Source organism: Neohortaea acidophila (assembly GCF_010093505.1).
Source record: "Neohortaea acidophila strain CBS 113389 unplaced genomic scaffold BDY17scaffold_4, whole genome shotgun sequence".
In the NCBI taxonomy this organism is placed as follows: domain Eukaryota; kingdom Fungi; phylum Ascomycota; class Dothideomycetes; order Mycosphaerellales; family Teratosphaeriaceae; genus Neohortaea; species Neohortaea acidophila.
Window position 1 is genome coordinate 843468 of NW_022985513.1, and position 26226 is coordinate 869693.

General features: G+C 57.9%; 14 protein-coding genes across 14 annotated transcripts; 6 read left to right on the forward strand and 8 right to left on the reverse strand.

Moving 5' to 3' along the window:
* The first annotated feature begins 428 nt into the window (after positions 1-428).
* Positions 429-1902, forward strand: BDY17DRAFT_123863 (uncharacterized protein). The gene has a single exon (XM_033729337.1). It carries the CDS (start codon positions 621-623, stop codon positions 1662-1664), a length of 1044 nt encoding a protein of 347 aa, XP_033590779.1. The 5' UTR covers positions 429-620; the 3' UTR covers positions 1665-1902.
* BDY17DRAFT_309497 (putative P450 monooxygenase) lies at positions 1884-2269 on the reverse strand (the record flags this gene model as incomplete). The annotated part of the gene is made up of 2 exons (XM_033735338.1): positions 1884-2041; positions 2122-2269. 2 exons carry the CDS (start codon positions 2267-2269, stop codon positions 1884-1886), a joined length of 306 nt encoding a protein of 101 aa, XP_033590780.1.
* Positions 2270-2698: 429 nt separating this feature from the next.
* On the reverse strand, positions 2699-4177 carry BDY17DRAFT_123896 (Phox homologous domain-containing protein). The gene is made up of 2 exons (XM_033729338.1): positions 4121-4177; positions 2699-4047 (listed from the first exon to the last, which is right to left on the reverse strand). Exon 2 carries the CDS (start codon positions 3971-3973, stop codon positions 2837-2839), a length of 1137 nt encoding a protein of 378 aa, XP_033590781.1. The 5' UTR covers positions 3974-4047; positions 4121-4177; the 3' UTR covers positions 2699-2836.
* A 194-nt stretch (positions 4178-4371) lies between these two features.
* BDY17DRAFT_248238 (glycoside hydrolase superfamily) lies at positions 4372-5001 on the reverse strand (the record flags this gene model as incomplete). Its single annotated transcript, XM_033730891.1, has 1 exon — positions 4372-5001. One exon carries the CDS (start codon positions 4999-5001, stop codon positions 4372-4374), a length of 630 nt encoding a protein of 209 aa, XP_033590782.1.
* Positions 5002-6649: 1648 nt separating this feature from the next.
* On the forward strand, positions 6650-8781 carry BDY17DRAFT_295208 (uncharacterized protein). Its single transcript, XM_033733260.1, has one exon. The coding sequence runs from the start codon at positions 7025-7027 to the stop codon at positions 8579-8581; it is 1557 nt and encodes a 518-aa protein (XP_033590783.1). The 5' UTR covers positions 6650-7024; the 3' UTR covers positions 8582-8781.
* On the forward strand, positions 8782-9730 carry BDY17DRAFT_295213 (uncharacterized protein). Its single transcript, XM_033733261.1, has 3 exons — positions 8782-9131; positions 9209-9353; positions 9413-9730. Exons 1-3 carry the CDS (start codon positions 8980-8982, stop codon positions 9653-9655), a joined length of 540 nt encoding a protein of 179 aa, XP_033590784.1. The 5' UTR covers positions 8782-8979; the 3' UTR covers positions 9656-9730.
* Positions 9731-10593, reverse strand: BDY17DRAFT_278738 (uncharacterized protein; the record flags this gene model as incomplete). The annotated part of the gene is made up of 2 exons (XM_033732019.1): positions 9731-10149; positions 10229-10593. 2 exons carry the CDS (start codon positions 10591-10593, stop codon positions 9978-9980), a joined length of 537 nt encoding a protein of 178 aa, XP_033590785.1. The 3' UTR covers positions 9731-9977.
* Positions 10594-10926: 333 nt separating this feature from the next.
* On the forward strand, positions 10927-11422 carry BDY17DRAFT_323084 (DNA-directed RNA polymerase III subunit RPC10; the record flags this gene model as incomplete). The annotated part of the gene is made up of 3 exons (XM_033736943.1): positions 10927-10936; positions 10995-11225; positions 11295-11422. The coding sequence occupies 3 exons, from the start codon at positions 10927-10929 to the stop codon at positions 11420-11422; spliced, it is 369 nt and encodes a 122-aa protein (XP_033590786.1).
* Positions 11423-11631: 209 nt separating this feature from the next.
* BDY17DRAFT_295218 (Pal1 cell morphology protein-domain-containing protein) lies at positions 11632-14486 on the reverse strand. The gene is made up of 5 exons (XM_033733262.1): positions 13974-14486; positions 13635-13873; positions 13341-13389; positions 12885-13280; positions 11632-12824 (listed from the first exon to the last, which is right to left on the reverse strand). Exons 1-5 carry the CDS (start codon positions 13996-13998, stop codon positions 11947-11949), a joined length of 1587 nt encoding a protein of 528 aa, XP_033590787.1. The 5' UTR covers positions 13999-14486; the 3' UTR covers positions 11632-11946.
* A 206-nt stretch (positions 14487-14692) lies between these two features.
* Positions 14693-15843, forward strand: BDY17DRAFT_123922 (SOH1-domain-containing protein). Its single transcript, XM_033729339.1, has 3 exons — positions 14693-15085; positions 15148-15281; positions 15337-15843. Exons 1-3 carry the CDS (start codon positions 14990-14992, stop codon positions 15470-15472), a joined length of 366 nt encoding a protein of 121 aa, XP_033590788.1. The 5' UTR covers positions 14693-14989; the 3' UTR covers positions 15473-15843.
* A 183-nt stretch (positions 15844-16026) lies between these two features.
* Positions 16027-17079, reverse strand: BDY17DRAFT_323088 (splicing factor 3B subunit 10-domain-containing protein; the record flags this gene model as incomplete). Its single annotated transcript, XM_033736944.1, has 4 exons — positions 16027-16281; positions 16611-16773; positions 16889-16987; positions 17057-17079. 4 exons carry the CDS (start codon positions 17077-17079, stop codon positions 16027-16029), a joined length of 540 nt encoding a protein of 179 aa, XP_033590789.1.
* Positions 17080-17524: 445 nt separating this feature from the next.
* On the reverse strand, positions 17525-19510 carry BDY17DRAFT_124038 (fungal-specific transcription factor domain-containing protein). The gene is made up of 4 exons (XM_033729340.1): positions 19508-19510; positions 19101-19443; positions 17710-19035; positions 17525-17652 (listed from the first exon to the last, which is right to left on the reverse strand). Exons 2-4 carry the CDS (start codon positions 19357-19359, stop codon positions 17621-17623), a joined length of 1617 nt encoding a protein of 538 aa, XP_033590790.1. The 5' UTR covers positions 19360-19443; positions 19508-19510; the 3' UTR covers positions 17525-17620.
* An 835-nt stretch (positions 19511-20345) lies between these two features.
* Positions 20346-23368, reverse strand: BDY17DRAFT_278742 (uncharacterized protein; the record flags this gene model as incomplete). The annotated part of the gene is made up of 2 exons (XM_033732020.1): positions 20346-21976; positions 22088-23368. The coding sequence occupies 2 exons, from the start codon at positions 23366-23368 to the stop codon at positions 20843-20845; spliced, it is 2415 nt and encodes an 804-aa protein (XP_033590791.1). The 3' UTR covers positions 20346-20842.
* An 826-nt stretch (positions 23369-24194) lies between these two features.
* On the forward strand, positions 24195-26226 carry BDY17DRAFT_295230 (uncharacterized protein). Its single transcript, XM_033733263.1, has 4 exons — positions 24195-24597; positions 24659-24875; positions 24932-25516; positions 25581-26226. Exons 1-4 carry the CDS (start codon positions 24430-24432, stop codon positions 25943-25945), a joined length of 1335 nt encoding a protein of 444 aa, XP_033590792.1. The 5' UTR covers positions 24195-24429; the 3' UTR covers positions 25946-26226.

Here is a 26226-nt window from a genome sequence, read left to right on the forward strand (position 1 = left end):
TCCAAACAGTTTTGGCCGTATTCGAGCATCAGGCTGAAGTCAACGAGATGAGTGCTGCCTGAGGTGGTAAAATTAAGGATGCACTGGCGGGCGTGAATTCTATTTTTGACCTCACACCAACTTTCACCCTTGCATCGCCACACTCCTCATCCAACCCAGCATTCATTTTGCCGACCATCGCCGTGGTCCTGTCGTCGGCCGCTGACTCGTGTTACACCAAACACACACCCAGTCTGATCAGTGGGATGCATGTCTCGGACTTCCCTGGCGTGCTTATACGAACCACGCGGGGAAGGCGAGAATACGAGCTGAGGTTGGCAACGGCGTGGAAGCGTTACGGCCGCGGATGAGCACCAACGCCATCCCACGTGGGAGCAGCATTCCTGCGCCGCTCCATCGTCTCGGCCGAAGGAATAGCGGCGCAATTTGCTCCTCTGATTGATCCGCGAATAGTACAGTGGTAGGTGGGTGCTAGAGCGGTTAGTCCTCCCTGCAGAGGCATTGCTTGGTTCTCCAGGCAGACACCAAAACCGGCGAGGTGCATGGTTGTGTCTTGCTACGGACGTTACGAGAGCCTATTTCCCCGCGCGGCTTAGATCTCGACATGGTAGCATGGATGGATGGGACGATGCTCGCAGTGCAGATACGATGCGACGCCCAATCGGTTTGATGCTGTGGCCTGGTTGTCTCTTTTCCTTTCTTCCGGTCGCATTTCATACGTCTATTCCATGCTCATGCTGTCTTTACCTTGCTCTCCTTTTCTTCTTCGTTCTTACGAGACGCAGCGATCTCGTCACTGGCCTGGAGTAGTGGGAATGATGTCCACAGCAGAGCGACGGCCGGTAGTGTCGTACTCCCGACGAGCAAGAGAGGGTTATCAGGACCCCAGTGGACGCAAGAGACGAGCGCTTGGCTCTGAGGGGTCTGGAGTGGCGGAGGAGAGCGATCAGGTCATCACTCCAATTTCCCATATGGATCTCACATTATTCGTCCCCGACGCGAGCTCCTCTACAAACCGATGGAGCACCTACAGCGCACCAGACGAGCTGATGACACCTACGCCAAACGACCCGTACCTCCACCTATGTACGCGAGATCCAGCGCATCGCTCCACCACGACGATGCGACGCATGCACTCCACCACCGCCGTGCCCGATCGCAACACCTTTGCCAGCGACGAAGATTTTATGCTCTTCGCTTTTGCGACTACGGGATTGGGCTCCGAGCCACCTTTTGCGCCGACTCCCTCGTCACCACACATATCTTCCCTCAGGGCTTCAATTCCTCACAGCCGGGTCTCAGTCCCGTGCCGACAACTTCCATCTCCCCTCGAAGCAGTGAGTCCAATGACACCCGCGGCACACCCGCTCAGCAGCCTTCGGGACATTCCACATGCATCTGCTCCTCATTATAGCGGTGCACCGCCGACGTCGCAGCCGTTTCTTGATCAGAGAGCATCTCAGATCGCCGCAAATTACAGTAGTAGCTGCGATGTGAGTCCGTTGGAAGACGATGTTGACTTCGTCGCCTACAACGTGCGGCCGCCGCCGGGGTATGAGGAGAGTCAGGGACAAATACAAAGTGATCGGCGACTTGAGGCGGCGAGGAGAGCGCAGGATTTACAGCAGAGGTGGCGATTGTCTGGGTCGCGGAGGGGAGGCTAAGTCGTTGCGGTGAGCGGAGATATACTGCATGCACGTGAGGGAAGGGCAGAAGGCGCACAACGACTGCGCCGCACTCAAAGAGCACGCGGAGGCGTACGGGGACATGGACACTCGACACATCGCATGTTCAATGGATATTCTCATCTGCCTCGATGCACATAGTCATCATACCCCATTTTCCCTCCTCCTCGTTTTATCACAATCCAATTTCCATATCCTCTAGATCGCATGCGCATCCTTCAACAACTGCGGCAGCTGCGAGCGCTTGGCCTGCAACTCCGAGTTGCCGCCAATATGCTTGTGGTCGATGAAGATATTGGGCACGCTGCGCTGGTGCGTGATTTCCTCAAGGGCGTCTTGGATGGCCGCGCCGTCCTCTACAATCCACACAGTTTGAGTCAGCCACTAGCCTCACGAGAGAGTCTATCGACAGGAAGGCAGGAGTGCTCGCACTCACCGACTTGATCCAGCTCGATAATGTACGGCTTGACGCCCAGCTCGGACAGCAGCGCCTTGGACGCCTTGCAGTACGGGCACCAGGATTTGGAGAAGACGGCGACGGGGTGCTCGTTGATGATGCCTTGCGCCTTCGTCTTGGCTGCCATTCTATCTTGCGGGCTGGGAGAGTGGCTCTTGAAGATGTTGCGTCTGCGCGGCAAAATCCCGGGTTAGTCGGGTGGGAGCTTCTCTCGGTATATGGGGTGAGGGGCACTTACAGGAAGTTCATATGTTGGGGTCGAGTGACGAGTGGGATGTGGGATGCTCTTGATGCGCGGGTCAAGATCAGTGCGGTGGCCAGCTTGAGTTTTATACTGGTCGGGCAGAGGTGCAGATGCAGGTTGCGGGTGGATTGCAAAGCGAGGGTTGGACTTGCCCTCTGACGTGCTCGGCTTGACAAATCGCTCCTGCCCGATGATGACGGATGCCGCACAGTCAGCATTGGTGATCGTGCTGGACTCTACCGCTGCTGTGGGTGGTATCGGTATGGGGTGTACGGAGAGTGTTGCTTTTGCGCTTTGGAAACACCACCGTCCATTCGATATATGTCAGATACACAGCCTTGTAATTGGAGAAAGCGCGAGAAGCCATCACATCAGCATCATGTTCGCTATATGCATTGGCAAGGGCTGGAACGCAGCAAAGCAGACAACCCTCCCCCATCATGCCTCCTCCTAGCTAATCTTCTTGATCCGCCCTTTGGCCACATTAATCTTGCCCTGCAAGCGATCGACATCCCCCTCCGTGATGCCCAACATCTGGTTCTGGATGGTCAGCTCCTCCTCCATCATGATCCCCATGTCCTTCAGCCGCGACACCGTCTTGCCCAGCTCCATCACGTCCTCCTCCTGCTCCTGCATAATCTGCTTCTGCACCTGCAGCACCCCCGTATTGTCCTGCTCCCGCGTCCGCTCCGTCTCACGCAGTGGTCCACCCAGCACGCGACCACCAGCCTTCGCATTCGCCGTCCCCTTCCACAGCCCCTCTCTGTCTCCCTCTGTTGCAGCAGCAGCTCCTCCCCCTCCATCCGCCGCCCTCCCGCCACTACTCGCGCTCTTACTCGCCATACTCCTCAATACCCCCTCCAGCCCTTCTACCTCCTTCTTCGCCGCTCCCACCATATCTCTCCGCCGCCGCATCTCTCCCTCCCCCAACTTCTTCCCCTCCCCTAATCCCCTCAACCCATCCTCCAACTGCGCGATCGCCGCCGCAGCCCGCACCAAACTAGCCTTCGCATCTGCCCCCAAAGAATGCTGCTGTAGCGCACTCGTAGCTGCCTCGCGCTGCTTGAGCAACTGCCTCGCACTCTGAATCTGCGTCTTCAAATCGCGATGTACATCCAGCCACTCGTTGGGATCAGCGGCGCCGCTGCCGGCACCACCACTACCGCTCCCCGGCCTCTTCGCAGCAGACGTAGTAGACAACACCCCATTCGCACCCAACGTGCTCCCACCAGCAGGCAAATTCAAAAACCCCCGCCACGCAGCACTGCTCCTCCACCTCGCGTCCTCCGCCTCAATAATCCCCTTCAAATATGCCTGTAACCCTTTGCGTCTCTCCTCCGCCAACGCCGCATTGTTCACCGTCCGCCGCAGCCAGGATTTCGCGGGGAGCGCGACGGGCGGCGCGGCGCCTGTTTGCGCCTCGAGGGCGGCGTGCAGGTTGGCAAAGTCGGTGTATCGCTTTTGGAGTGTGTGGGCGCGGATGGGCAGTTGCAGGGTGACGTGGTAGAGGGTGTAGGGTTTACTGCTCGTGTCGGAGGGGGTGGAGGTGGAGGTGGTGGGGATGGAGATGTCGAGGGCGGGCGGCATGGTGTGGTGGTTGTTCTTGGGTTGGTGTTATTGCATGGCCAGGAGTCGAGTAGGATGAAGTCTCCAGGTTGTTACTAAGGTACGCAAGGGAACGCTTTAGGCGCTGGATTTCTGACGCCTTGGGAGAAGTGCGGGAACGTGACCTACGACCTGATAAGGACTCGTGACGCACGGAATGGATAAAGATGTATTAAGGTATGGATCCTTGGTTTGGAAAGGAATATCTACATGTATGTACAGATCTTTATAGGCATTCACTTCGTTTACGGTTTACACTCCACCGTTACGTCATCGCCACGTGCTCAGGCTGTTGCAATCAACCAGTCACCTTGCCACTATTTGCGAGAAGATTAGCATATCAACCCCTCAGAAGCAGCATCAAAAGAAGCAGCGACAACTCACTTGCAAGTGGTGGTCCACTGGTTCAGACTCAAATGCTTGACCAGTGTCGAGAAGCCCTTGGCCTGCGGATCGTCGCAAGACTTCTTGACAAACGACTTGGGTGCCGGCGCCTTCTTCGTATACTCCAGATGGAAGACGGGCTTGTTCTGCTTGATGAAGGCCTGATAGGGCTCGCACTCGTTGTACTGCACGCACTGCTCGTTGACGCTCCACGCCGACCCGTTGATCACGCGCGGGATGATGTCCCCTCCGTTCTTCAGCCCGGCCGCCATGCCGAGACTGTTGGCCGTGCGCTGCAGAAACTGCACATAGTCGACCGCCTGGTCCTCGGTGATGTCGAAGCCGGTATTGTTCTCATACCCGTCGATGTTGTCCGGGTCCACGCCGTCGCATCCCTTCGCTTGCCCCACCTTCATCCGCGCCACCATGATGTCGCGCACCTCTGGATTGCTGGTGTTGAGCCACCGCTCGTTTGGCCAGCCGCCGACGGTGCGGCCAAGGGCGGCGGCGGGGAACTGGTCGGCGTCGGCGCGCCATTTCTCCCACGTGCCGGCGGAGAAGTAGCAGATGACTTTGTGGCCTTTGGCTTTGAAGGCTTGCACGAGCGAGGCGGGCGCGTCGAGCATGTCGTAGTCCCACACCGAGTACTGGGTGAGATTGGCATCTTCCACGGTGGGGAGGTCACTGAGCATGATGTTCCATGTTGAACCGGCGGTTGGCTGGAAGAAATGCGATGTGGTGGTAGTCGTTGCGGCCTTTTGGGTGGGAGTGGCGGCCACGCGGGCCACGAGAAGGGCGGCGGCGAAAGAGGAGAAGAACATGGTCGACGATGCGGATGATGATGATTCTGGATTGCTTCTCTTACATCCTTGTTGCGATCGGCGAGCACATTATATATGTTGGACTTTTCGTGGCCAAGACAAAGGCCTGAGACAAAGACCCTCGCGAGGTGGTCGTGTTCGGTTCCGAGAAAAGGTCTGGGGCAAGCGTAGCCAGCTGCGCCCCAGCACACCACTGGCGCCGTCGTAAAATTGCTACGTAATTGAATAAGGCGGTGTCCCGCCCGGTCAAGGCAGCAAGAATCACGAATTGACTTTGGAATCAGGCACGACGGCCATCTCATCGCATGCTGCATCACCAGCTGAACACGCTTGACACCTCGTATAGGCAATGCTTAGGCTGAGCTTGACCTCAATGCGCGGTGGGGATATCGGAGAACAGACTCGTGAGAATGGGCTGGCAGAGCGCTGGAGAGGATATCCTTTCCGCGTGTGCCAACGCTGCAATCATGTAGGACCAGAGACTGACGTCTGGCTGCAGCGGGCAGTGATTGCAGCCTGGGATTGCAACACATGGCAGCCTGGGACGCATTGTCGCAGCTGAAACGTGAATGCCGCAGCCTGGAATGAATGCATGGAAGCCTAGAAGATGCAGCGCCTCAGCTGAAAGTGTGGCTCTAGCCAAGCTCCCGGCTAGCACGCGGCGCAGTCCATTGACATCGTCGTGTGGTGGCTGCGACTTGCAAGGCGTCGTCAGAGTGTGTATTTCAGGTCGTAGAACACGTCAGGTTGGGCAATTCGCGGTAACGAATCGTGGACAAGACATCTGTCATGCTCGTTGGCAGGCGGAAAGATTCTGCAGCGGAACCACGGAAATAATATAGAACGAGGGAAGATGAGAGGCTGGATGTTTGGTAGAAGCCGGCCCTTGCGCGCTCAATGGCCACGCGCTTTGACTGCGACAGGCCCCAGAGAGCTGGTGATCCGCACGGGCGAGGTAGATTTGCTTTAAGGAATTCCCGGATGAGACGAGCTTTGTAAGGCATGGATGCGCGTTCTCGAGTGCAGATTCGGACAGATCAAAAGACAGATCTCGATGGACGAGAACTCTGGTGCGGAGGGCACTCCGGCAGAACGCACAGACGCACCGACGAAAGCGGAAAGAGGCATGGATAGTGCTTCCCAAAAAAGAAAGAGGCGTTGGAGTCGAGGGTCAGGGACCTGCATGGCAAGCCCGATGACAGATGTACCCCCGAATGATGCCCCGAGTCTCTTGCATCGATTGACGAGACGACCGATGCAAAGAACTTGGATGAGGTGCAACACGAAGTGACCAAGGACAAGCCAGTGGCTGCGAGGATTGCACGCATTCAATTTCAAAGGAGAGAGAGGGGAGTGGGTGTCGGAAATTAGGTCATTAGAGTTTGGGGCCGTGCGCCGCTCCGCTCCCACACACGAACGAGCATGCACTTCGCTGCAATATACCGTCGATAGTGTGTCTCTCTCTCGCTCTACGCCTGACCCTCCCCTCCCTCCATCTCATCCCTCTCTCTTACCACCCTCCGCCCTCCACCGCCCCGCCTCCCCTCCCCTCTCCCCTCTCTCTCTCTCTCTCTCTCCCTCTGCGCTGGATTGCAGAGGATCGAAGTCAACACTGCCCTTCTCCTGTCGGCCTCTGGTCCGGCGTCCATTCGTTGACCGCGTCGAATGCAGCATTCCATCCGGCTTGCAGGAGAAAAATCCATCTCTTGCCGTGTCGGAACATCGCCTGATTGCGGCTACACGCTAGCCCACCATCTCCTACTGCATTCGCCGCTTCACACATTGACGAAGAGCGCAATCGTGCGCACCCCACCGACTGTCTAGCACCATGGCACCGCCACGGAAGAAGCGTAGATTGTCCCAGTCACCATTGCTCCCTCACGACATCACCTCCACCCCCACCCCCACGCATGATGCCAATACCACCACGCCCCGTGCTGAGGCCACGGGCGCGCGATCGGTACCGCAACGCATAGAAGAGATACACCTGCAGATACAACGGCACGCCCTCCCCCATACCTCTGCGCCCTCGAATATGCACAGGCGCGGATTGAGCGGCTCCGACTCCATCCCCATTACTGTCGATAGCGCTCTCAGCAGCGCCACCCCCGTTACGAGCCTTCCGAGCTCCATTTCCCCCTCTCCCACAAGTGGCGCTGCAACGACAGGCTCAAGCAGCATCGCGCCCTCCTCCAACCTTGCATCTGGCGCGGCCAACGCCACCAGCTCCTCCCCTTCCTCCTCGATACTCCCTTCAAACTCTAGGAACGCGACTCACACCTCGCACTCCACAACCCTGCCGATCACTTACGTGGCAACGCTCACAAACAGCAACCGTCGGACCATTACCAGAAATACCAAGCCATACGCCACGACTTTCGGAGATGGGCAGACATCGACCATTTGTGATCGTTTCGGTCAATGTCAAATGTCGACGGATCAGACCCCGCTTCATTCCATCACATCCACAGCCATGTCGGAAATCTTCCAAACGCCCACCTTTACGACTCCCTTTTCCTCTGCCACGGTCTTTGTCGCATCCCCGATAACCACTCCCGCGCCGACAACCTCTCTTGCGACGAGCGGAGCAAATCACCAGGGCAGCGACCCGCCCCCGGCTCCTCCCGGCACAATTGCTGGCGGAGTTGTCGGTGGAGCTGCCGGTATCGCCATCGTTCTTCTCGTCACTCTAGTGCTCGTACGCTGGTACAAACGAAACTCGCAGAACAAGCGTCTCGCACTCCCGGATGATCCGAATCCACCTCACAATTTCGGTCAGCATTCCAATCAGTCCGGTATGATGGAGCGGGCAGGCCTCTCTCCCCTGATGCACGGCATGCCCGCCTTTTTCCGTCACCACAACAAAAGCGTCCAAGAGCCCGCTCCCAGCGAGCGCGGTTTCACCAAAATCTCCGGCCGCAAGCTCCCCTCCGCCTTCAGCGAAGGCCTAACCCGGGACGAAATTGCCGCCGCGGCCGCCACACATTGGAACCAATCTCACCCCATCGATCTGACCGGCACATCCTTCTTCCGGGACAGCTCAGGGCACTACGGCGGCAACGGCGAATCCTCGCATCCCCGCTCCATCTCTCCCGATCTAAACCCGTTCGCCGATTCACCGCCGGATACTACGTGGACGCTGTCGCCTGGGCCGCAGCGCAGGCCTAATGTTCACGGTCCAGGGCCGTATTTGACGTCCACTGGCGCGCCTTCTCCTCTTCCTTCTCCTAGCGCACAGGATCACCAACAATCATATCCACCCATGCCCGGGAGAGGCCTTTATCCGTACACCAGCACCGGAGGAACTCAGACGCCACCTCAGATTAGTCGGAGCGGGACGCCGACGTCTGAGAGTCGGAGCACGCGCTTCGCGGAAAATGTCTGAGCAGCTTTGACGGGATTGACGACTCACGTGTGTCATGATATTTTGTGTGAGATCTGAGAGCAGGTCTTCTGAGCGCCGCTGGGAAGGTCAGAATGGATGCTGGCGTCTGTCAGGGGAAGTAAAGCATGTGATGCACTGCTTCATGACTGGTACCATCGCCACCACACTAGCCATCTACAATCCATCCATCCACGTCCATCACTCTATTTGCTTACCACCTCAACGCACGAGTTACGAGTATCAAAAGGTAAGCGCACACTGCTGCTCCTTGGCGTGAACGTCTGGCATCTCGCCCAGCGCAGCTATTTATTCTCCTCCCCCTACCCTTCCCTGCACCTTCCACCTTCCTCCCCACCACCAACCCCCTCGTCCATCCATCCCTACCCTCCAACACCATAATGCTCTGGGTAGCTCTCGGACCCGCAATATGGGGGGCCGTCGCCCTCGGGCTCCTCGGTTACTTCGCCGGTCACGCACACCGAGACCTCGACGGAATTGCCATCCAGCACGATGCTCCGCTCCCGGTGATGCTGCACTTTCACGTGGACGAGTACGTCTCTGTCACCAGTGCTGGTGCTGCGAGATCCTACTGTGAGGCCCTAGCCAGCTGACGTTTCAACTCGACAGTCCCTCAGTGCACGACATGTCGGTGGTGGACGGCATGAATGTCCGCCTTGATTCACGACTGAGCGCGCCTATCGGCTACCACGGCGCTGTCTTCGAGAACGAAGCCAAGAATTTCAGCCGTGAGGGACTGGTCACTGGCGTCGGGGTTAGTGAAGTGGTGCTCGTTGATACTAGGAAGTCGACGCTGACGTGTGTTGGGCGTAGGAGCAACGCAAGCCAGGCGTGCACTACGGCAAGCTCTTCGTGCCGCTTAGCGAAGAGGGAGAGAACGTAGAGGGCAAGTGGTTCGCTGTCGACGCAGCTGTGGCTGACAACTCTACTGTCGATGCGTTCGACAGCCTGAAGAATGCGGTGTCGGGGGTTACGGGGGAGGTTGCGAGTCCGCAGGAAGCGCTTCATTTAGCCGCCGCTCTGATCGCCGTGGCTGAAGACATCAAGTGGGAATAAGGAGAGCTGGGGCTTTGCAGAGGGGATGAAGTCGGAATGCGAAGGCGATGGTTGAGAGTGCAGGTGTTGGGGACTTGGATCTGTCCGTAGTATGTCTAGTTTGAGTAAGGCTGCATGCTATGCACTGAACGCTTCACACAACCACATGCCGGCTCGGTTGTTGATCCAGGACGGCCCTCGTGATTCTCATGGGCCGGAATGGTCCGGCAATCTCAATTGTCGCGACTCTCGTCCCCATACGCATCTACATCTCCTACTCATGCTGCCCGGCCAGTGCCGAGCTGTTGCTCAGACCGTCCCCCTCGATGTAATGCTCAAGTCGTTAATCACTCTCACTCCCCGGTCCATTGGGACGGTCATCATCGTCGTCATCGTCGACCACCACATCCCCGCCCATGCTCATAGCGAGTTCCGCCTTCTGCAGCATGGAACGCAACTCCGTATTCCGCGGGTCTGCGAGATCAATAGGCCGGAGCTTCGCCTTGTTCCGTATCCTGCAGCCACCAATCAGTCCCGCATCCTCATCTCAACCCAACCAAAAAGCCACAAGATGGAAGGGAAACCCGAACTCACCGCGGATCACACCCCGCATCCACCAAAATCTCCACCACCGCCAACCCCCTCTCCGCATGGCCCCCCTCGTTCGCAAACCGCACCGCGCGATGCAAACACGTGTCGCCGTCCCGCTTCTCCTGCCCGTCAATCTCCACGCCCTCCTGGTCGAGGATGACGTCCAGGACGTCGTAGCTGCCGTGCTGCGCGGCAATGTGCAGCGCGCTGGCGCCCAGGGCGTCGGTCGTGGTGTTGAGGAAGTGCGCTATTGCTGCTGGTTGGGAGGCGAAAGGGGGCCCTTGGAGGAGTTCGTGGAGGAGGTGGGTGTTGTTGCGGCGGGTGGATTCGATGAGGAGTTCGCGGGGGGTGGCGCCTTCGTCGGCCATTCTCGTTCGATGGAGAGGGTGTGGGTGGGGAGATTGGCGTGGTGGGTGCGAGCGGAAGTGGACGGAGGTGGCGGTGATGTGGTCGAGAATGGCGTCACCACATTGTGGGTGCAGGAGGTGGTTCAAGGAGATTGGCGTTTGGAGTGTGCGAGTCCCCTGGGGTGAGGTTGACGACGCCAGCCTGGCGCAGTGTCGGCGGCTGCACCTGCCTCCGCCGCGACAAAATTTGTGGCATCAAACTCTAATCAATCACTCCGACTTGCACCTCAATTCATCGTCCATACAGCAACCTCTACCAACGCGAGTACAAGTCAAACCACCAAACCAATCAAAATGCTCCTCTGTCCGTCCACCCCCAACATCCCCTTCAAGCTCCCCAAACTAACCGGAAAACAACACAGTCTGCCCCTCCTGCAGCAACATCCTAATAGTCACCACCCTGCCCTCAACCCAGTGCAGCCCCTCCGACCTCGCGGCCGGAGCAGGCGAAAAGAACCGCTTCGAATGCCGCACCTGCCCCTACCAAATGCTGCTGGACCGGCGGTACTTTGAGCGCAAGACGTTCGAGTCCAAAGCCATCGAGGACGTGCTGGGCGGCGCGGACAGCTGGGCGAATGTGGACAAGACGCCTAGTGAGTTTCACCACTTTCTCCGCCGTTTGTGCTCCCTTCTGGAACGGTGCTGATTTGTTCTGTGTGTAGTCCAATGTCCCCGTGACGGATGTGATGGCGGCGAGGCGTTTTTCAAGCAGGCGCAGTTGCGTAGTGCTGATGAGCCCATGACGACGTTTTACAAGTGTGTCAAGTGCGGGTATGACTTTAGGGAGTGATGGGTTACTCGAGGCCGATCAGTGGGTTCCCCGACATGGTTATGGCATGTTGGGCCGCTTCAGCGTTTAGAGCGAAGGTGTTTGGCGTTTGGAGAAAGTGCCGGGTCTCCGTCAGATTCACCAGACAGGCAAGGAATGAATACATGTATTGAGAAGCGAAATTTGGAATTAGTTTGTCATTGAGCAAGCGCACGTTCGTCAACGAGACGCCCGCCTCTATTCTTGATCCCCTATTCTCTGCGGAATGGATATGATGGGAATGGACATGAAACTGACGAGACAAACGAAACCCGCGCCCATATCCAATGGCCGACGGAGCATGCGATGCGGTCTGCGACCAACCAGCTGGCCCCATGACTAGCATCTCATCTCGACCAGAGGCCTTCCGCCTTCCACTCTGCATCCAATGCGCTCGCAATGCCATTTTTCCAATTTTTGCCATCCGGGAGCCTCTATCCTAAACACTCTGCCCACTCTTACACGATGCCGAAACTAACAAGACACTCTTTGATGCAAGAACTTCCTCACGAAGTCGAATCCTTCCGCTCCGGCCGTGCCCTCCTGCCGCCCTTGAGCGACTTCATGCGATTCAGCAGTCCGCCGCCAACACTCGGCTTCTCCTCGGTAGGACTGGCAATGGCCGCCTCCGCCGTCACACTGCGAGTCAGACCGTCCCCGCGCGGACTGGCAGGTGCCCGGTTGTAGGACAAAGTCGGCTTTTCCTGCTGCGCGAACTTGATCTCCGTGCCTCTCCGTTCGAACGCGCGGTCGTACTCGTTGTCGAAGACGTTGACTTCGTTCTCCTTCGTGTACACTGCTTTGGCCGGCCCGCCGGCGCTGGTGGCTCGCGCTGGGCCGTCGGAGAGCTCGACTGGCCCGCCGTTCCATCGCGACTCCGGGGTGCGGAGGGATTTGCCGAGATTGGCTGGTCGGGCTTGAGAGGCGGACATGCCGCGCAGACGCTGAGCGAGGGATTTCTTCCGCTGCAGGCCACCGCCTAGGGTGGAATCGATGGCGTTCTCGTCGGATTCGTGGCGTTGGAGCGCACTCTTGCTCGCCGGCGCGCCTTCGAGGAATGTCGAGGTGCCCAGTCCGGTGCTTTCGACGCCGTGAACTGGCTCGGTGCGATCCGTAGAGTGGAAGTATGGCGTTTGCTCGCCTCGTTCTGGTGGTCCTTGGGGTCGCGAGGTGGTGTCCGCTTTGCGAGTCGCGCCGTAGTCGTTAAAGCTCTCCTCCACCCGGCCGTAGAGTTTGTCCAGGTCGACGCGGCTGCGGTTGGGGCCCGAGCCTCCGAGGGCCATGTTCATGGAGCCCTCAGGGAAGGCTTGCATAGGGGCTCGGCGGTCTTTCTTCGCATTACGCGCAGGGTTGCATGCGTCGAAGGGGCCGTCGTGATGGAATACTGTAGTCAATGTATGGTTAGAACGATGCTCTCTGCGTGCAATCCCGGCGTCATACGCACATCCTTGGCCGTATACCCCGGTGACATCCAACTTGTCAATAAGATCCAAATGGCGTTGGCCTTTTCGCGGCTTTCCGCCAGCCGCGATTCGTTCTTTTTCACGTTTATGCCGCTCTTCACGTTCACGGCGTCTTTCGCGGCGCCTGCGCTCTTCCGACTCGGTGCGTGTGGGGCGATCGGAGCGGTCACCCGGACGCTCAGATCGGCCATGGCGATCCTTTCGTTCGGCTTCCATCACCGATGATTCTGAGGCTCGACGACGGTGTTCGGTCGGTCGCTTCACTGGGCTATCGCCGGGGCGCGGGGGTCCACGCGGTGCAGGTCGGTCGCGTCTGTCGTCGAGGGGCGGAGGTCGTTGTTGCGGGCCTTGTGTACCTGCTCTCTTAGGGAGGGGTCCTGCGTCGGGTTAGAGGGGTCTGGACATCACTGGCATGCGGCTGCGGGGAGAGGGCTTACCGTTCGAGAAGGCCGGCTTGTCTTTCTCATTGGAGACTGACATCTCGCGCTGCAGGGTGGGAAAATCAGCGAATAGCTCGCAAAAGGTGTGAAAGCGGTCCATGGTGGAGTGGTTGGCGTTTGAGTGGGCGAGGTGGTGTTCAGCGGGTAAGGGGTGCCGTGGTGGGCAGGGTTCCACGACATGCGGCAACAACTGCATCTGCCAAGCGCACCTCTCCGCGCAGCCATTGAATGAAGTCCCCAACCATCCTCCCGTCGCGTGCACATGAGGGCAGAGCAAGGGGATGTACTTACAAAGATGTCATCCACGGCGGTGGTATTGCTCGTCACGGGCTGCTGCTTGTTCTCGCTGGGGTCGAGAAAGGGGTTTTTGGAGGCGAGGGTGGTAGTGGGCGGGTTATTCGCGTGGAAAGGGAATTGTTGCATGGTCGGATCTACGCTGCGAGGCGAGTTGGAGTGGGAACTGAGTCGCTTGCGGAAGGGGTTGTTGGAGGAGAGGTTGAGGTTAAGATGGGTCGGAGGCTGGTGGCGCTCTGTTTGCAAGCACGAACAAACGGTCAGTACATAGGAAGGGTGAGACGTGCCCACGGGTGGGAGTAAACAGGGGAGGGTTGTGTTTCTGCATCCACCTACCCGGAGCCACAGTGTCGGCCGCCATGATGTTGGAGACGGGGGCGGATGTGCGTGTGTTTGTGCTGCAATGTAATTCTCATGCGACGTTGGACTCTGCTTGTGAGGAAGAAGAGATGTGATGCGATGCGCGGGGGGAAGAGGATTCGGAGAAGCAGCGGCGGCGGGAGACAGGTGAGCGGATGCGGGTGTGGGAGCGGTGTTTTTAGGAGGGGCGATTCGCAGGTCTCGTGCGTGAACGCGCGCGCCACTAGCCGCAGAGAGCGTTTGCAGCCGTTGGGCGACGGGAGGGGAAGGGCGGCGGAATTGGAAAGTGCACTTCGCAGGTAGGGCAGGGGCGTCGCGTGCCGCAGATCAATGTTGCCGCAGGAACAACAGACATGAGAGTTGAAAGTTGAGGTCAGTGTTGGGTACGAGCAGACGCGTGGAAGATCGGGATGGAATGTCTGTCTCCTGCCTGGCTGGCTCCTGCCACGGCCTGCTCGCTCCTTCCCTGCCTCGCCTGCCATTCCTTCCCTCCCGAATAAATATAGAGCCAAGCCCCCCCTCTGTCTTTGCCGAACGACGCCCGCGCCCGACCGTCGCTAGCTTCGCCTCCCCCTGTCGAGCCTCATTCTCCCCCTTCTCCAGAAACACTCCGATTGCGCCGATCGCTCGCCTCGCTTCTACTTGCTCGCCTCTTCCCTTGGTGTTCGATTCCTTCCGCGGGCTTGCGAGACATGGCACGAGAAGCACGCTGATTGACATTGTGTCCCGTTGACACATGCAAAGCCCCCGACGAGGCACGCGAAGGCAAAGTCGAGACCGATCGGGTGTCTGCTTGGCAGCTGCGCAGTCTCGCCATCCTTTCCGCAACGCCCCCCGACTGGCCGCATGGAGAGGGTGGAGCAAGGGTCCTTTAACTAAAGTGATCGGAGTGGACCGCGTGTTTTAGCTTACACGCCCAGATCGGCTGCGGCTGCACGGCCGGGCCACATCACACCACCACCACATCCACGTGCAACATCTCGACACACACCATGGCCGCCATGGCCACCGACGAGCCAGCGGCCACGGCGAAAGCCCGCGATGCAGACTTTTATGCTGGCTACACTCGCTTTGAGATTGAGCTCGAGGTATGTAGACCGCGCCGCTGCATCCACAGTATCTAGACACCGCCTAATCACGAGCGATCTAGTTCGTGCAATGTCTCAGCAACCCGCTCTACCTCCAGTACCTCGCCAGCCAAAAGATGCTGGAGAGTGAAGAGTTCATTGCATACCTCGCATATCTCCAGTACTTTCAAGAGCCGCAGTACCTGAAGTATCTGCAGTATGTCTGTCCGCAAACCCTGCCATCTCATCCTCAGTCTGACCGCAGATCATAGATACCCCGGCCCGACTCTTCGCGCTCTCCAACTGCTGCAAGAAGAGCGCTTCCGCAAGGATATCCTTGTCCCCGCCGTGGTGGAGGAAATGATTCGACAAGGCTTCGAGGCTGCGACGGCAGGGATGAGCCGATGACAGACGGATGCAGCATTCGAATCGAATACGATAAACGATGAAATTCGCTCCACGCCATCTCCGCCATGGCAGCACGGCGTTGCTAATTTCACTGACACTCGCGACCGCTTTGATCTGGCAGGGCATGGCTGTCAAGGGGATGGAGCATGGGAGAGTGGATTGAGCCGGCACCAAAGTGTTCATGGGTTTCACGTTTCACAGTATGCGCATGATCGCACTGGGTAGATAACGGACGACTCCGTCACTCGAGGCCCCTTCCACGCCCGATCTTAGCAGTCACGCGGTGCAGCTCTGCTTGCGGCCTCCCTCCGCCAGAGCATGCATATCAAGCTTCTTTCTCTGCCTCCACCACTCTGCAATCCTTTCGTCTTCCATCCTTGCCCTTGGACCGAAGCGGTCGCCAGACGTATGTCAGAGCCTCTCAGCCAACGCGCGCAAAGTGCGGTTTTCCGAAGCCTTTCAGCCATGTCCACCTCCAGGGCGCAGCAGGTCTCCCTCCCTTCAAAGCCTTATCCACATCTCAATTCCATCAATAATCCCTCCCCCCATCAACCTCAATCATCCACCGCCGCCGGCGGCGGCCCCACAGGCAACACCATCCCCTCCATACAATGCATCCGCGTCCGCTCCACCGACTGCCCCATCCCGATGCTCATGTAGTGCAGCAGCGACGCATGTCCTTGGTAGCTGGAGTACGAGTCGCGCGCGATGTTCGACGTCCACTCGTGCTTGGTGGTGTCGGCGTGGCCTGTGCCGACGAATTTGTTCTGCAGCGATTCGAGCTGTTGTTGCGTGCGGAGCTTGTCGGCCTGTGGAGTGGGATGGGGGGTTAGTGGGGGTTTTGAGGTTTGAGGGAGGGGGTGAGGGGATTGACACTGACCATTTTTTATGTGTTGCTGTGGGAGGAGTGGAGGGTTTGTGTGGGTGTACGGAGTCGAAGAGTGAGATGTGTGGTTTTGAAGGTCAGGTAAGTTTTGTAGAAAATGGGCGGGTTAGGGTTAGGGTTGCAATGGCTGTCCCAGCATTCTGTACTGCTGCACTGGCTACGAACTTCGATCTCGACATCAATACGAAAGTAAATCGACACATCTGCTCGTCGACCCAGCCATCTCAAGCTCCCTCACAAATGCTTCTTCACCAGCGCATCGACAGAATTGTGGTCCTCACGATGGTCCCCAACCTTCTGTCCATCCTTGAACACGAAAATCCAATCGACATCCAAGCCCTGCGATTTAATCGCGTCCTTCACATCCTCGTGCCCAGCCTTGTAGAACGTTGCGCCGGAGTTGTCGGTTGCGACGCTGTAGCCCTGTCAGTATCTGACATGCTCCTTCGTATCCAATGCTCCGGAGAGTATGGCCCGGCGCGAGCGCGGACTTCGAGATCCAGTTGGGAACTTGAAGGACGCGAACGTACATCTCGTACTTCTTGCCGAAGCCCACGTTCGCTCCGTCGGAATCGTAGATCCAAATCACGGACACGCCGGACTTGGAGGCGTCTTCGAGCTCTTGGGAGCTGTGCGGCGAAGGCAGAGCTGTTAGACTTGTACTAGCGAAATGGAATGTAAAGTGCGGGCAGGCTTACCTTGTGAGTTTCTTCACTGACATTTCGGCTCCTGAAGTCGAGCAATCTCCTATCTTCTTGGGCAAATAGACTGTTTGAACGATGAGTCGGGAGGTGAAGGTGGAGGATTGGAAGATCGACTTGTTGCGTGCTCCGAACTCATATGCGGGGTAATGCGCGGGCTGGAGGAGGTCGAAGCGAATCGAGACCCCGCGGGCGGAGCATGGAAAGGCTGCCGCATTCCAGCCCAATGCTGTGAGAGGTCGAGAGTGGCAAACATGACTTCCAGTGGTATAGACATCTTCGCCACACTGTGACAACGAGTGTGATTCCAAAGGTCTGCCCTGGTGGCGACCATCCAAATGCTATTTGATGATGGTGATTCCATGCCATGCGATAATGCTTCGCTCCATGCTCTTCGCGCCCATCGTCGGGCGAAGTCCGGCATGCAATGCAACGTCGATATCACGACCATGCTGGGTTTTGCGGACGGGCTCGAAGACCCATTCGACAGCTGTAGCACCTATCTGTTGTGCTCGGTATATCCATACCTCTCCACCGTCTCTGTGCTTTCCCTTCTTTCTCTTACCAGAGAGAAAGGTCCCAGTCCTTCTCGGCTGTGCGTAAAGTGTCAGTACATTAATGGTATAAGGAGATGCCGGGCCAGGACTCACTCATCAGCGAATCAACATCCGATTGTTTGACCAATTGATTCTGCAAATCCACTCTCGTCCACAGCTCTTCCAAGAACAGGCGCGCCAGATTCGCATTAGCTTTGCCGTGCTCCTTTGTGATCCGCACCAGCATGGAAGACACCAGAGCCCTGTCCTCGCCCGACCGCACCAGGCAGCCAATGCTGAAGAGAACAAAGACAAGGTCCGGATCGCATCGGGTACTCCCCTCATCGAAGCTGTATCCGCGGAGCGTACTCACCGCCGTCTCGAGCGTGGTGCGCAGACCGGAATCGTGGATCGTCAGGTCCATCACGCCCGAGTAGACTTGCAAGAGGGCGACGTAGGAGTAGAGTCTGTCGCGGTCCGGACTCCGATGGCTGGTGGGCGGCGTGCTCGCGGCCGTGACGCTTTCGCTAAAGTTCTTCAGCTGCACAATGACTTCCAGGCATTGCGCGCGGAGTGCGCTCCAGAGTCGTTGCATGTTGTCGCTTCCGGAGTTGCTCTCGATGTTTTGCAGCGCATTCTTCTCCAGCCGGAGCGCGCGGATGTGCTTGAGCACGCCGGACAGCTGGCGCGGCAGCCCGAGCACTTCCACATTCATCTCCGCCGACTTGCCCTTGTCGTCCTCGGGACTGGGCAGCGTTCCGGGGGTGGCTAGTGGACTGCGGATCTGCAGCGAGCGGGCCAGCCTCTTCAGAATGCCGCGTGTGCTCGTGTCGGTCATGCTTTGGAGCTCAATGTCGGTTGCAAACACCGACAGCGCACCCTGAAGGTGCACCCTCCACGTCGAGCGCTTCTCCCCGTCCGAAATGACGTCGCGGATGGCCAGCATCAGCGCCGTCCCGGCAAAGACATTCTGCGTCGACTCATCCTCCTGCACCGTCGGCCGTCGCAGGTGTCCGACGCTCATGTCGCGCCAATATGCAACTTCGGTGGCATCGCGGTGCGCTCCAAGATTCATGCGATGTGTTGACGCCAGGCTCAGAATGGCGGCTACGAGGGAGAAGCCGTGATTTGTGTCGATGGCCATGGGCACAATGGCCGCTCGAATTTCTTGCTGTACCGCCGCATCCCCCGTGAAAATGGTCACGGTGTGGTCGATGAAGTGTTGGAAGAGGGCGCGGTGGTGCTGTGACAACCAGGGCAGCCATGCCGCGGCGGGTATGCTCAAATCGCCAGCCGGTGAGCTTCGCGAGCTCTCGTGTGGCTCAATGATCGGGAGGGGGCCCATGGTGCGCAATTCCGGCTCGATCTTGATGGAGCTCGCACGTCTCGCTGCGCTGCTGGAACTCTCTGCTTGTCCGTAGACAAAGGATCGTCGATGTGCTAAGGTGGTTAGTTTTTATGTTAGCCCAATCGCCACCCGACAAATCTTGATTACTGTTGCTTACTCGTATCGTCTTCGGAATCCGCAATGGGAATCTCGACCACTCCCCCTCCCAGCGCGTGGCGGAACGTTGAACGGTTGAATGGCCGCCCGCCCCAGGAGAGTGGTTTCTGGTAGGAGCACACCTTGCCCGCATCGCGACAGTTGGCGCATGACGGCTTCTCCTCGTCGCAGCGGCGATGGAGTCGGCGGCATTCGACACATCCGTTGCGCGACCGAGTCAGCTTGGGAGCGGCGGGCGCCTGAGGGTCTTTTGGTGGCATGCCGACGTGCTATATATGATTCAGCGTGTCCAACAGCGTTGTTGTTGTTTCTCCCGAGTGCGTAATGGAGTAGTCTATTCTTGCCTATTCAGGCCGGGTTAAGCGGGTGTCGCGCTTGAGGAAAAGAGAAGGGCGCGCGGGCACGTACTGGAATCCGTGGCGTGGCAACGGGCGTGCATGAGCCAGGTGGCACAAGGGCAGCGGATCGTGAGGAAAAGACTGAGATGTCGATGATCACTCAACAAACAATGGTGAGTGTCGGCAGGTGGACGGGGAGGGAGCGCCTCCGAAATCGACGAAGTAGGGGCCTTTTCGGCGCTATGCTGCCTCGGATCGTCGCTGGGTACTTATATCGGCGCCGAAGAGGAATCGGAAGAATTCCATACCGCTCGATGGCGTTTGGGAAACGTTTGTTCGAGCCGGGTAGGATAGTGATCATTGTCCGATCATCCACCAACAACACCACACGATCTGAATATCATCTTTGAGGCCGTGCAACTGGGAGCCCCAAATCGGGCAGAAGAAGCCCCGAAGTATTGTACGAAGTATTGCACGAGTTAGGGAGAGGGGACAGGCAAAAAAAACTTCGCGAGAGCGTTATTCACCTACCGAGACGCGCGCTGCATGTTGGTCTGGTCTCCATTGATGACACATGGTGGGAAAGCGAACCACTTAGGCCGAATGGTTAGCACTGATCGGGATGTGCTGCCGCAGTGCCCGGGGAGGAAGTTGGGGGAGTGAGGTGCGGTGACCAACGCAGGCAATCCCGGCGATTCCATAATCTTTCCCTTTTGGGCCTCGGCGTGGGGTGAAGTAATCGCTGTTAATATACACAGTTTGGGTTAGACTCGGTACTTTCGGGCCTGGAAGGGGAATTTACACGGCATTATTGCCCCGGCGGGGCCTGCTTAGAGCTTGGTGCGGGCGGCTTACCACGAATCCCTCAGCATTTGTTGCACGGCGCAATGTGTTGGCCTTTGACGTTGGCTTACTGAATCTTTGCCGCTTCGAGGCTCTGCCGTGGTTACAGGTACGTCACTACCTACTGTAGCTTCCCCACGTGCTGCCGATCATCCGCGGGGCATAGCCCTACTTACAAGCCTCCTGCCTATTCACCCACCCAATAGCTCAAGGACCTGCCATCTTCGGCCACATCTATAGAGACATACGTGCGGGCACCATCCCATTACAGCCCTGAAGATTCGTCAATTGCTGCGCCTCCCGGCGATTTTGACACATTCGGCAGTTTGACGGCGAGGCCCCGCAAGGAGCTGCCGGCCAAGTTTTAGGACCGGCACTACACGCCGGCTCGCTACAACTATACTGAAGTAGTGCACGGTCTGGCATCGTTCCTCGTGTCGCGTGCGCAGCACGCGTCTTAGACTCGCATGTCAGGACGGCGATCCCGAGCATCCCACGGCTCTCCAGAACCCCCTCGGAACCCAAGCCTCCGACAGTCAACTTTCCGTCTCGATGTAACGACTCATATCCAACCCTCGTGCTCCCAATCCCTCCACTTGCCCTGTTCCCGTCCGTTCCCGCTCGTCTCACTCAAATTCCCGCTGCCTTTCGTCCTGATACCCTTGAAATCGAACCTCTTCCGATCGAATTTGTCTCGAAACCCGAGGCCGGTGGCGGGGCGTGAGATGGAATCTTCGGTGTGTCCGTTGGAGGCGGATGGTCGCCTGCCGGTCGAAGTAAGGCCCAGGCTGTGCGGGTCCATGCGGTCTTGCACCACGGTGAAGTGGTAGCGCGGTCTGGTGTTCTGATCGACCGCGTCACCCCTCGCCTTCACATCGCTTTTGCCCCTCTTCTTGTACAAGGAGTCGAGGCTCTGTATGCGGGACAGCGCATCTCTGGAGCCCATTCGAGTTCCCCTCAAGTCAGTGCCCTGAGCCTGGCCGACTCGATGCGCCGATGCAGGCGGCGTGCGGTAACGCTCCGCAGCCGCATCGCCAATTTTGACGCCCAGATTGACCGCTCCTATGCTGACGCTGCTTCCTACTTTCTTGATCGCAGCTCCAAGCATTGGAGATCCAAATTTACGCGACGACGAATCGATCACGCGCCGCATATCCTCGATATCGTCCTGCACCGCCCATTGTCGATGCCTCGACTGCAGCCTTGGAGCAGCGAACGCCCGTCCTTGCGAATACGATGGCCGTCTCCTCAACTCCGCCATCGCCGCGGGAGAAGAAGTAGAGCGCTGTCGGGTATGCAGTGCCTCGTGTTGCTTCGATCGCATACGACAATGCTCCCCTTGTGCCCACTTTTCCTCAATTGCGGCGGCCACTTGGGCCACGGAGTTGGGCAGAACATCAAGCGAGTTCATGTGGATGAGAATAATGGGCAACTGCACCGACACGAGCTTGGTGTTTGACAAGGACGCAGTGATGTTGAGGAAGAAGCGCACCTCGAGATACTTGCCGCATCGCACTGTGGCGTGCCCGCGGGGCAGCTCCAGTTCGCACGTTCGCGTGTGGGAGGAATGCGCTTCGACACCGTTCCATCCTTGCTGGCCGGGTTTCAAACACGATCGAGTAATCATCGTCTGCTCATTGCTCTCGAATATCCGAGCTTGGCTGGCGGACTTCTGGCTCGTGCCAGCTGGAGCGTGCTTGTAACACAGAATGTCACGCTCAAGATTCATCTCCAGTCGCTTGACGGCTTTGTGCGTTCGATTGGCGACATGCACATCGACGAATATGCTGCTCCCGCTGACCCACACTTGCCGGTGCAGGCCGGCGGTGATCCGGAGCGTTTCGCATCTGCCGAAGCGAGGGAACAGCACTTCGTCTGTTGCCGTCGACGGACTGGGCAACGAGCCTAGCGCCTTCTCCGGGTCGTATGTGGCGAGCACATTCACGTCTTGTGACATCCGTACGCGGTAGTGCTTGCCGGCGTCGTTGATGAGGGCAGTCACGGCGAGGAGGAAGCGAATGCTGGCGTGCTTGGAATAGAACGGCGGCGGGCCGGTATCGAGGGGCAGACTGATGATGAATGGCAATGTTGAGGTGGAAGGTGTTAAGGCCCAGAATCTCTCATTCTCAGTGGCTAGAAGGTTGGGAGGCTCGATCATGTTTGCCGGGGGAGGGTGGCTGACATCGACCAAATCCGTGCCGATGGCGAGGAACGTCGCCCGTCGACCACCAGACATGTCCTCGAATCCGAGCAAATCGAGAGAGATTGCTCCAATCGCGAGGGTGCGTCGAGCGCGCGTGCGTTCGTGTTCGTCAACGGCGATCTTCACAGAGCCCTCAATACTTCCCCCACCAACAAACAATGGCGCCGAGACTTGCAGCTCTAGCTTGACCCGGGGATGTCGGTAGGATGGAAACTCCAGGATGTCCGCGGGCGGCGGCGCGCGGATGTAGGTTCGCGACGGAATCCGTCTTGCGCCGTCGGACTGCACGGCGTCCAAGCCCTGCGCAACTTGCTTCACGGGCGAGTGACTCTGGCCATGGTTAGGGATGGTGAAGCCCTCGAGATTGAGGCCGACGGTTGGCTCGACGACGCGGATGGATGGCTTCCGGGCATGAGCTTTCGTTGGTCGCTGGGAGTGGGTTTGAGACGAGGAGCGCCGGGGGACGCTGGAGTAAGGAACAGTGTAGAAGCTGGATTGCTCTGGCGTGCTGGAATAAGATGAGGATGCATCGCCGGGGAGCAGTGGCGCAGGCGGAAGCTCTGGTATGTTTGTCGCGTGTACGTGCTTGCCTGCGCCGACCCTCTTCAACGATTCCGCGCGCCTTACAGACGTCGTGTTTGCATTGCTGGAGTTGCGCTCCGCCCTATGTTCTGTGCGGCGCCGGGCGGCTGAGTCGATGAGACTGGGCTCGCTAAGTTCACGGATATCTGACAACGGGCGCGGTCCAGTGTTTGACGGTGGCGCGGCGGATTGCGGAGGAGGAGGGGGCGGCGGCGGTGGTGGTGGTGGTATTTGACTGACCGACAAAGGGGGCTGTAGCAACTGCGGTCTCGAGATGGTATACGGGGGTTTGCGCTTGTCCATCCCTTCATGATGTCGATTTGTCTCACGTGCTGACTTTGGTCACGATGAACTCGAGGTCGAGAGCGGAATGGCGGTAGAATAGGAGTGCGATCGGCCGTATCGCGTCTCCGCAATCTTTGCAATGGAAAGTACGATGCTAGCGAAGACAACACTGACGCTACTGCAATAAGATAGAGCAGGAAGGAAACAATGGAAGGAGACCCTTCATGTCGTGACCGCCTACCTGGATTTGGTCTGCAGGTTCCTTGCTGTGGTTGGATCATCGATGTCTACTGTGCACTGTCCGATGAGGATAGTAGCATGGTGATGCTGACGGAGGCTCTCAGGACTGCTTCGGATGAATGCATCATCACATAACGAGTCGAGACACGACGTTGTTGCGCACCTGCCGTAGTTTCGGAAGGCGCCGCCCGCGGAGAAGTCCAGGGACAAGCAGGGGCCAAGAAGGGAAAGTGCGGAGAAGGCTAACGGTTTAGGCAGGGCCAGCCGGTTCTTTTTTGGCGGTGAGGGGGCCAGCAGGAGCGGTCAGCCTGACACGTGGTGCGAGACTCGTGATCTCGGCACGGCGGCTGATGGCTTCGCTGCGCTGCTTCGTTGCGCAGCGTTTGGCGCAAAGGAAAAAACATGGAACATACAAGGACTAGACTGGCAAGTCAAACAGCTAAGGACAAGCCAGTCAAAGCAGTCACGGGCGCCGGGTCTTTAAGCACACGGCTGCCTTGCCTTGCCCGCATGTCTAGCGTGGCCACTCTGGCTGCGCCGGATACGACTAGAGAAATTTTCATGCTGCCACGGTGTGTTTGCCCGCATGACCCCAACTCTGGGCCCGCGTTGCGGTTGCGTGTTTCGATTAGCCAACCTTTTACCTCACCTTTTCCTCTCTTCCCTTTGTATGGTGTGCTAAGCCTATCATCCTCTGCCCTTCCCTATCAACCCTCCACGCCTTCGTATGAGCTGCCGTCCTGCCCATCTCGGTCCCGCCCGTCACTGGCCCTCTAGCCTGCCCTCTCTCCCGATCTAACTGTTTTGGGTCGCCACACGCTCCGGGTTCCTGCAGATCGATGGACCACAGCAGGCCTGGGGCAGAGGACATGGCTGCCGACACCAAGCTCGATCCTGCCGGCGAGAACACGCCCAGCAGCATCGACTCCTCGCCTGAGCCCGAGGCCGGCGCAGAAGCGTCTCAGGAACCCGTGCAACCGCAGAAAAGGAAGGGCGGGCGAAAGCCGGTGCGTTGCCTGCTGCGAGTATTCACCGTCTTCCCCGTACACCTACTGACCGTGTGTCCAGATTTACGCCACTTCAGAGGAACGCAAGCAACGGAATCGACAAGCCCAGGCTGCATTTCGAGAACGGCGAACCGAGTACATCAAGCAGCTTGAGGCTACCATTAAGCAGAATGAAGACACTCTCACCACCCTCCAACAAAGCCACCGGACCGCTGCCGATGAGTGCCTGATGCTGCGATACAAGAATTCTTTGCTCGAAAGAATCTTGTTGGAAAAAGGTGCGCAGTCTAAACTGTCACCACGTTTGGTATTGCTTCTAACCTCTTCATCATAGGCATCGATGTCCAGGCCGAATTGGCGTTGAAAACCGGCAGCCCAACGCTGAGTTTCCAGCATCCCGGAGCAAACATTCCTCAGATTCCTGCGCAGCCTCAACTACAACGCACGGCTATGCAACGACAGCATGCTCGTCGCTCAGGACAATTCTTGCCAAAACTGGCTCCGGGATCGTCCACCTCTGACTCTGCCGTCCAGCGTGGTTCTCCCGCTCGTCCGACACCATCATCGCATGCCTCCTCCCCCTCAGCCATGTCTGTCAAATCGCCCATGGTCATGCAGGCAGGTGTAGGCACCCCTCCCACATCAGCTGGGCTCGGTCAGCCGCAGCAACAGCAACTTCCAGCGTTCCCTCGCGTCGCACAGCCGCAGTCGCAGTTCTTGCAGCTCTCTCCAAGCCTTCAGCGGCCTGGCGCACCACCGCACTTCCACAGTACCCAAAGTGTGCACTCGAGCATGTCGACCGGCAGTCGTCAAAGTATCGGCACACCCATGAGTGCCGGCCTGGTGAACCCAGGCGGTGAGCAGCCGACATCGCAGCAACTGTATGCTGATCCCTTTCACAAACACATGAATCGTCTCGGTAAGCCTCCCGTGATGCCTCTGCACGTCTCCTTCACCCCGTTTGACTGACTGCTTGTGTACAGAGCAAGAATACGATGCTCAACAATCTCGGTCCATGCTCGACCCTTCCGATCCCGAGGATCTCTCCAACCCCGCTCAGAGTCGCTTGCAAGGACGCTACCCGCAGTCCTACGACCAGCAAGCACCCCAGCCTGGAGACTACTTTCCCCATGGCATGAGCATGCCTCCAGACCAACAGCAGATGACCACGCAACAACAGCAGCAAATGCAGGCCACAGGACATGGCCACCCACTTGATGGCCAGATCCCCACCATGGAGGAGATGATCGATCCGAACGACCCCATGCTTGACGCTGATCCCTTTGGTTTGAGCGCAAGCATGCATTACCCCACTTCTTATTCTTTTGAGCAGGCGCCACAGCGTTGAGCATGTCTTGTTCACTTTGTTCTAGGAGGATGCGAGGTGTTTAATGGCTAATATCAACACGGTTCCCACGAGACGAGATTTGCATAGCGGCGACGGGAGAAAAGCTGGGCACGATGCTTCTTGCTTTTAGCGATGGCGTTGACAGGGTTGGTTCTCATGGCATTGGTGGCTATGAAAGGCATCTGCGATGAACGTTCTGGGTATTTCTGCATGCTCGAGCGCCGGGAGAGAGTACCTTACAGTCTAGTTCTAATACTCAATCAATCGTTCAGACGATGAAA

Coding starts and splice junctions, on each gene's coding strand:
- BDY17DRAFT_123896 (XM_033729338.1), bottom strand. CDS start 3,973: ATGCCGCCCGCCCTCGACATCTCCATCCCCACCACCTCCACCTCCACC.
- BDY17DRAFT_295213 (XM_033733261.1), top strand. CDS start 8,980: ATGCTCTGGGTAGCTCTCGGACCCGCAATATGGGGGGCCGTCGCCCTC. Junction 9,132..9,208: donor CTGCACTTTCACGTGGACGA/GTACGTCTCTGT, acceptor TCAACTCGACAG/TCCCTCAGTGCACGACATGT. Junction 9,354..9,412: donor GACTGGTCACTGGCGTCGGG/GTTAGTGAAGTG, acceptor TGTTGGGCGTAG/GAGCAACGCAAGCCAGGCGT.
- BDY17DRAFT_123863 (XM_033729337.1), top strand. CDS start 621: ATGGGACGATGCTCGCAGTGCAGATACGATGCGACGCCCAATCGGTTT.
- BDY17DRAFT_295230 (XM_033733263.1), top strand. CDS start 24,430: ATGGACCACAGCAGGCCTGGGGCAGAGGACATGGCTGCCGACACCAAG. Junction 24,876..24,931: donor AAGAATCTTGTTGGAAAAAG/GTGCGCAGTCTA, acceptor TCTTCATCATAG/GCATCGATGTCCAGGCCGAA. Junction 25,517..25,580: donor CAAACACATGAATCGTCTCG/GTAAGCCTCCCG, acceptor GCTTGTGTACAG/AGCAAGAATACGATGCTCAA.
- BDY17DRAFT_295208 (XM_033733260.1), top strand. CDS start 7,025: ATGGCACCGCCACGGAAGAAGCGTAGATTGTCCCAGTCACCATTGCTC.
- BDY17DRAFT_124038 (XM_033729340.1), bottom strand. CDS start 19,359: ATGCCACCAAAAGACCCTCAGGCGCCCGCCGCTCCCAAGCTGACTCGG. Junction 19,036..19,100: donor GGATTCCGAAGACGATACGA/GTAAGCAACAGT, acceptor TAACCACCTTAG/CACATCGACGATCCTTTGTC. Junction 17,653..17,709: donor GGATGTTGATTCGCTGATGA/GTGAGTCCTGGC, acceptor CTTTACGCACAG/CCGAGAAGGACTGGGACCTT.
- BDY17DRAFT_123922 (XM_033729339.1), top strand. CDS start 14,990: ATGGCCGCCATGGCCACCGACGAGCCAGCGGCCACGGCGAAAGCCCGC. Junction 15,086..15,147: donor GCTTTGAGATTGAGCTCGAG/GTATGTAGACCG, acceptor CGAGCGATCTAG/TTCGTGCAATGTCTCAGCAA. Junction 15,282..15,336: donor CAGTACCTGAAGTATCTGCA/GTATGTCTGTCC, acceptor CGCAGATCATAG/ATACCCCGGCCCGACTCTTC.
- BDY17DRAFT_295218 (XM_033733262.1), bottom strand. CDS start 13,998: ATGGCGGCCGACACTGTGGCTCCGG. Junction 13,874..13,973: donor GGCCGACACTGTGGCTCCGG/GTAGGTGGATGC, acceptor GCTTGCAAACAG/AGCGCCACCAGCCTCCGACC. Junction 13,390..13,634: donor CCGCCGTGGATGACATCTTT/GTAAGTACATCC, acceptor CCCACCCTGCAG/CGCGAGATGTCAGTCTCCAA.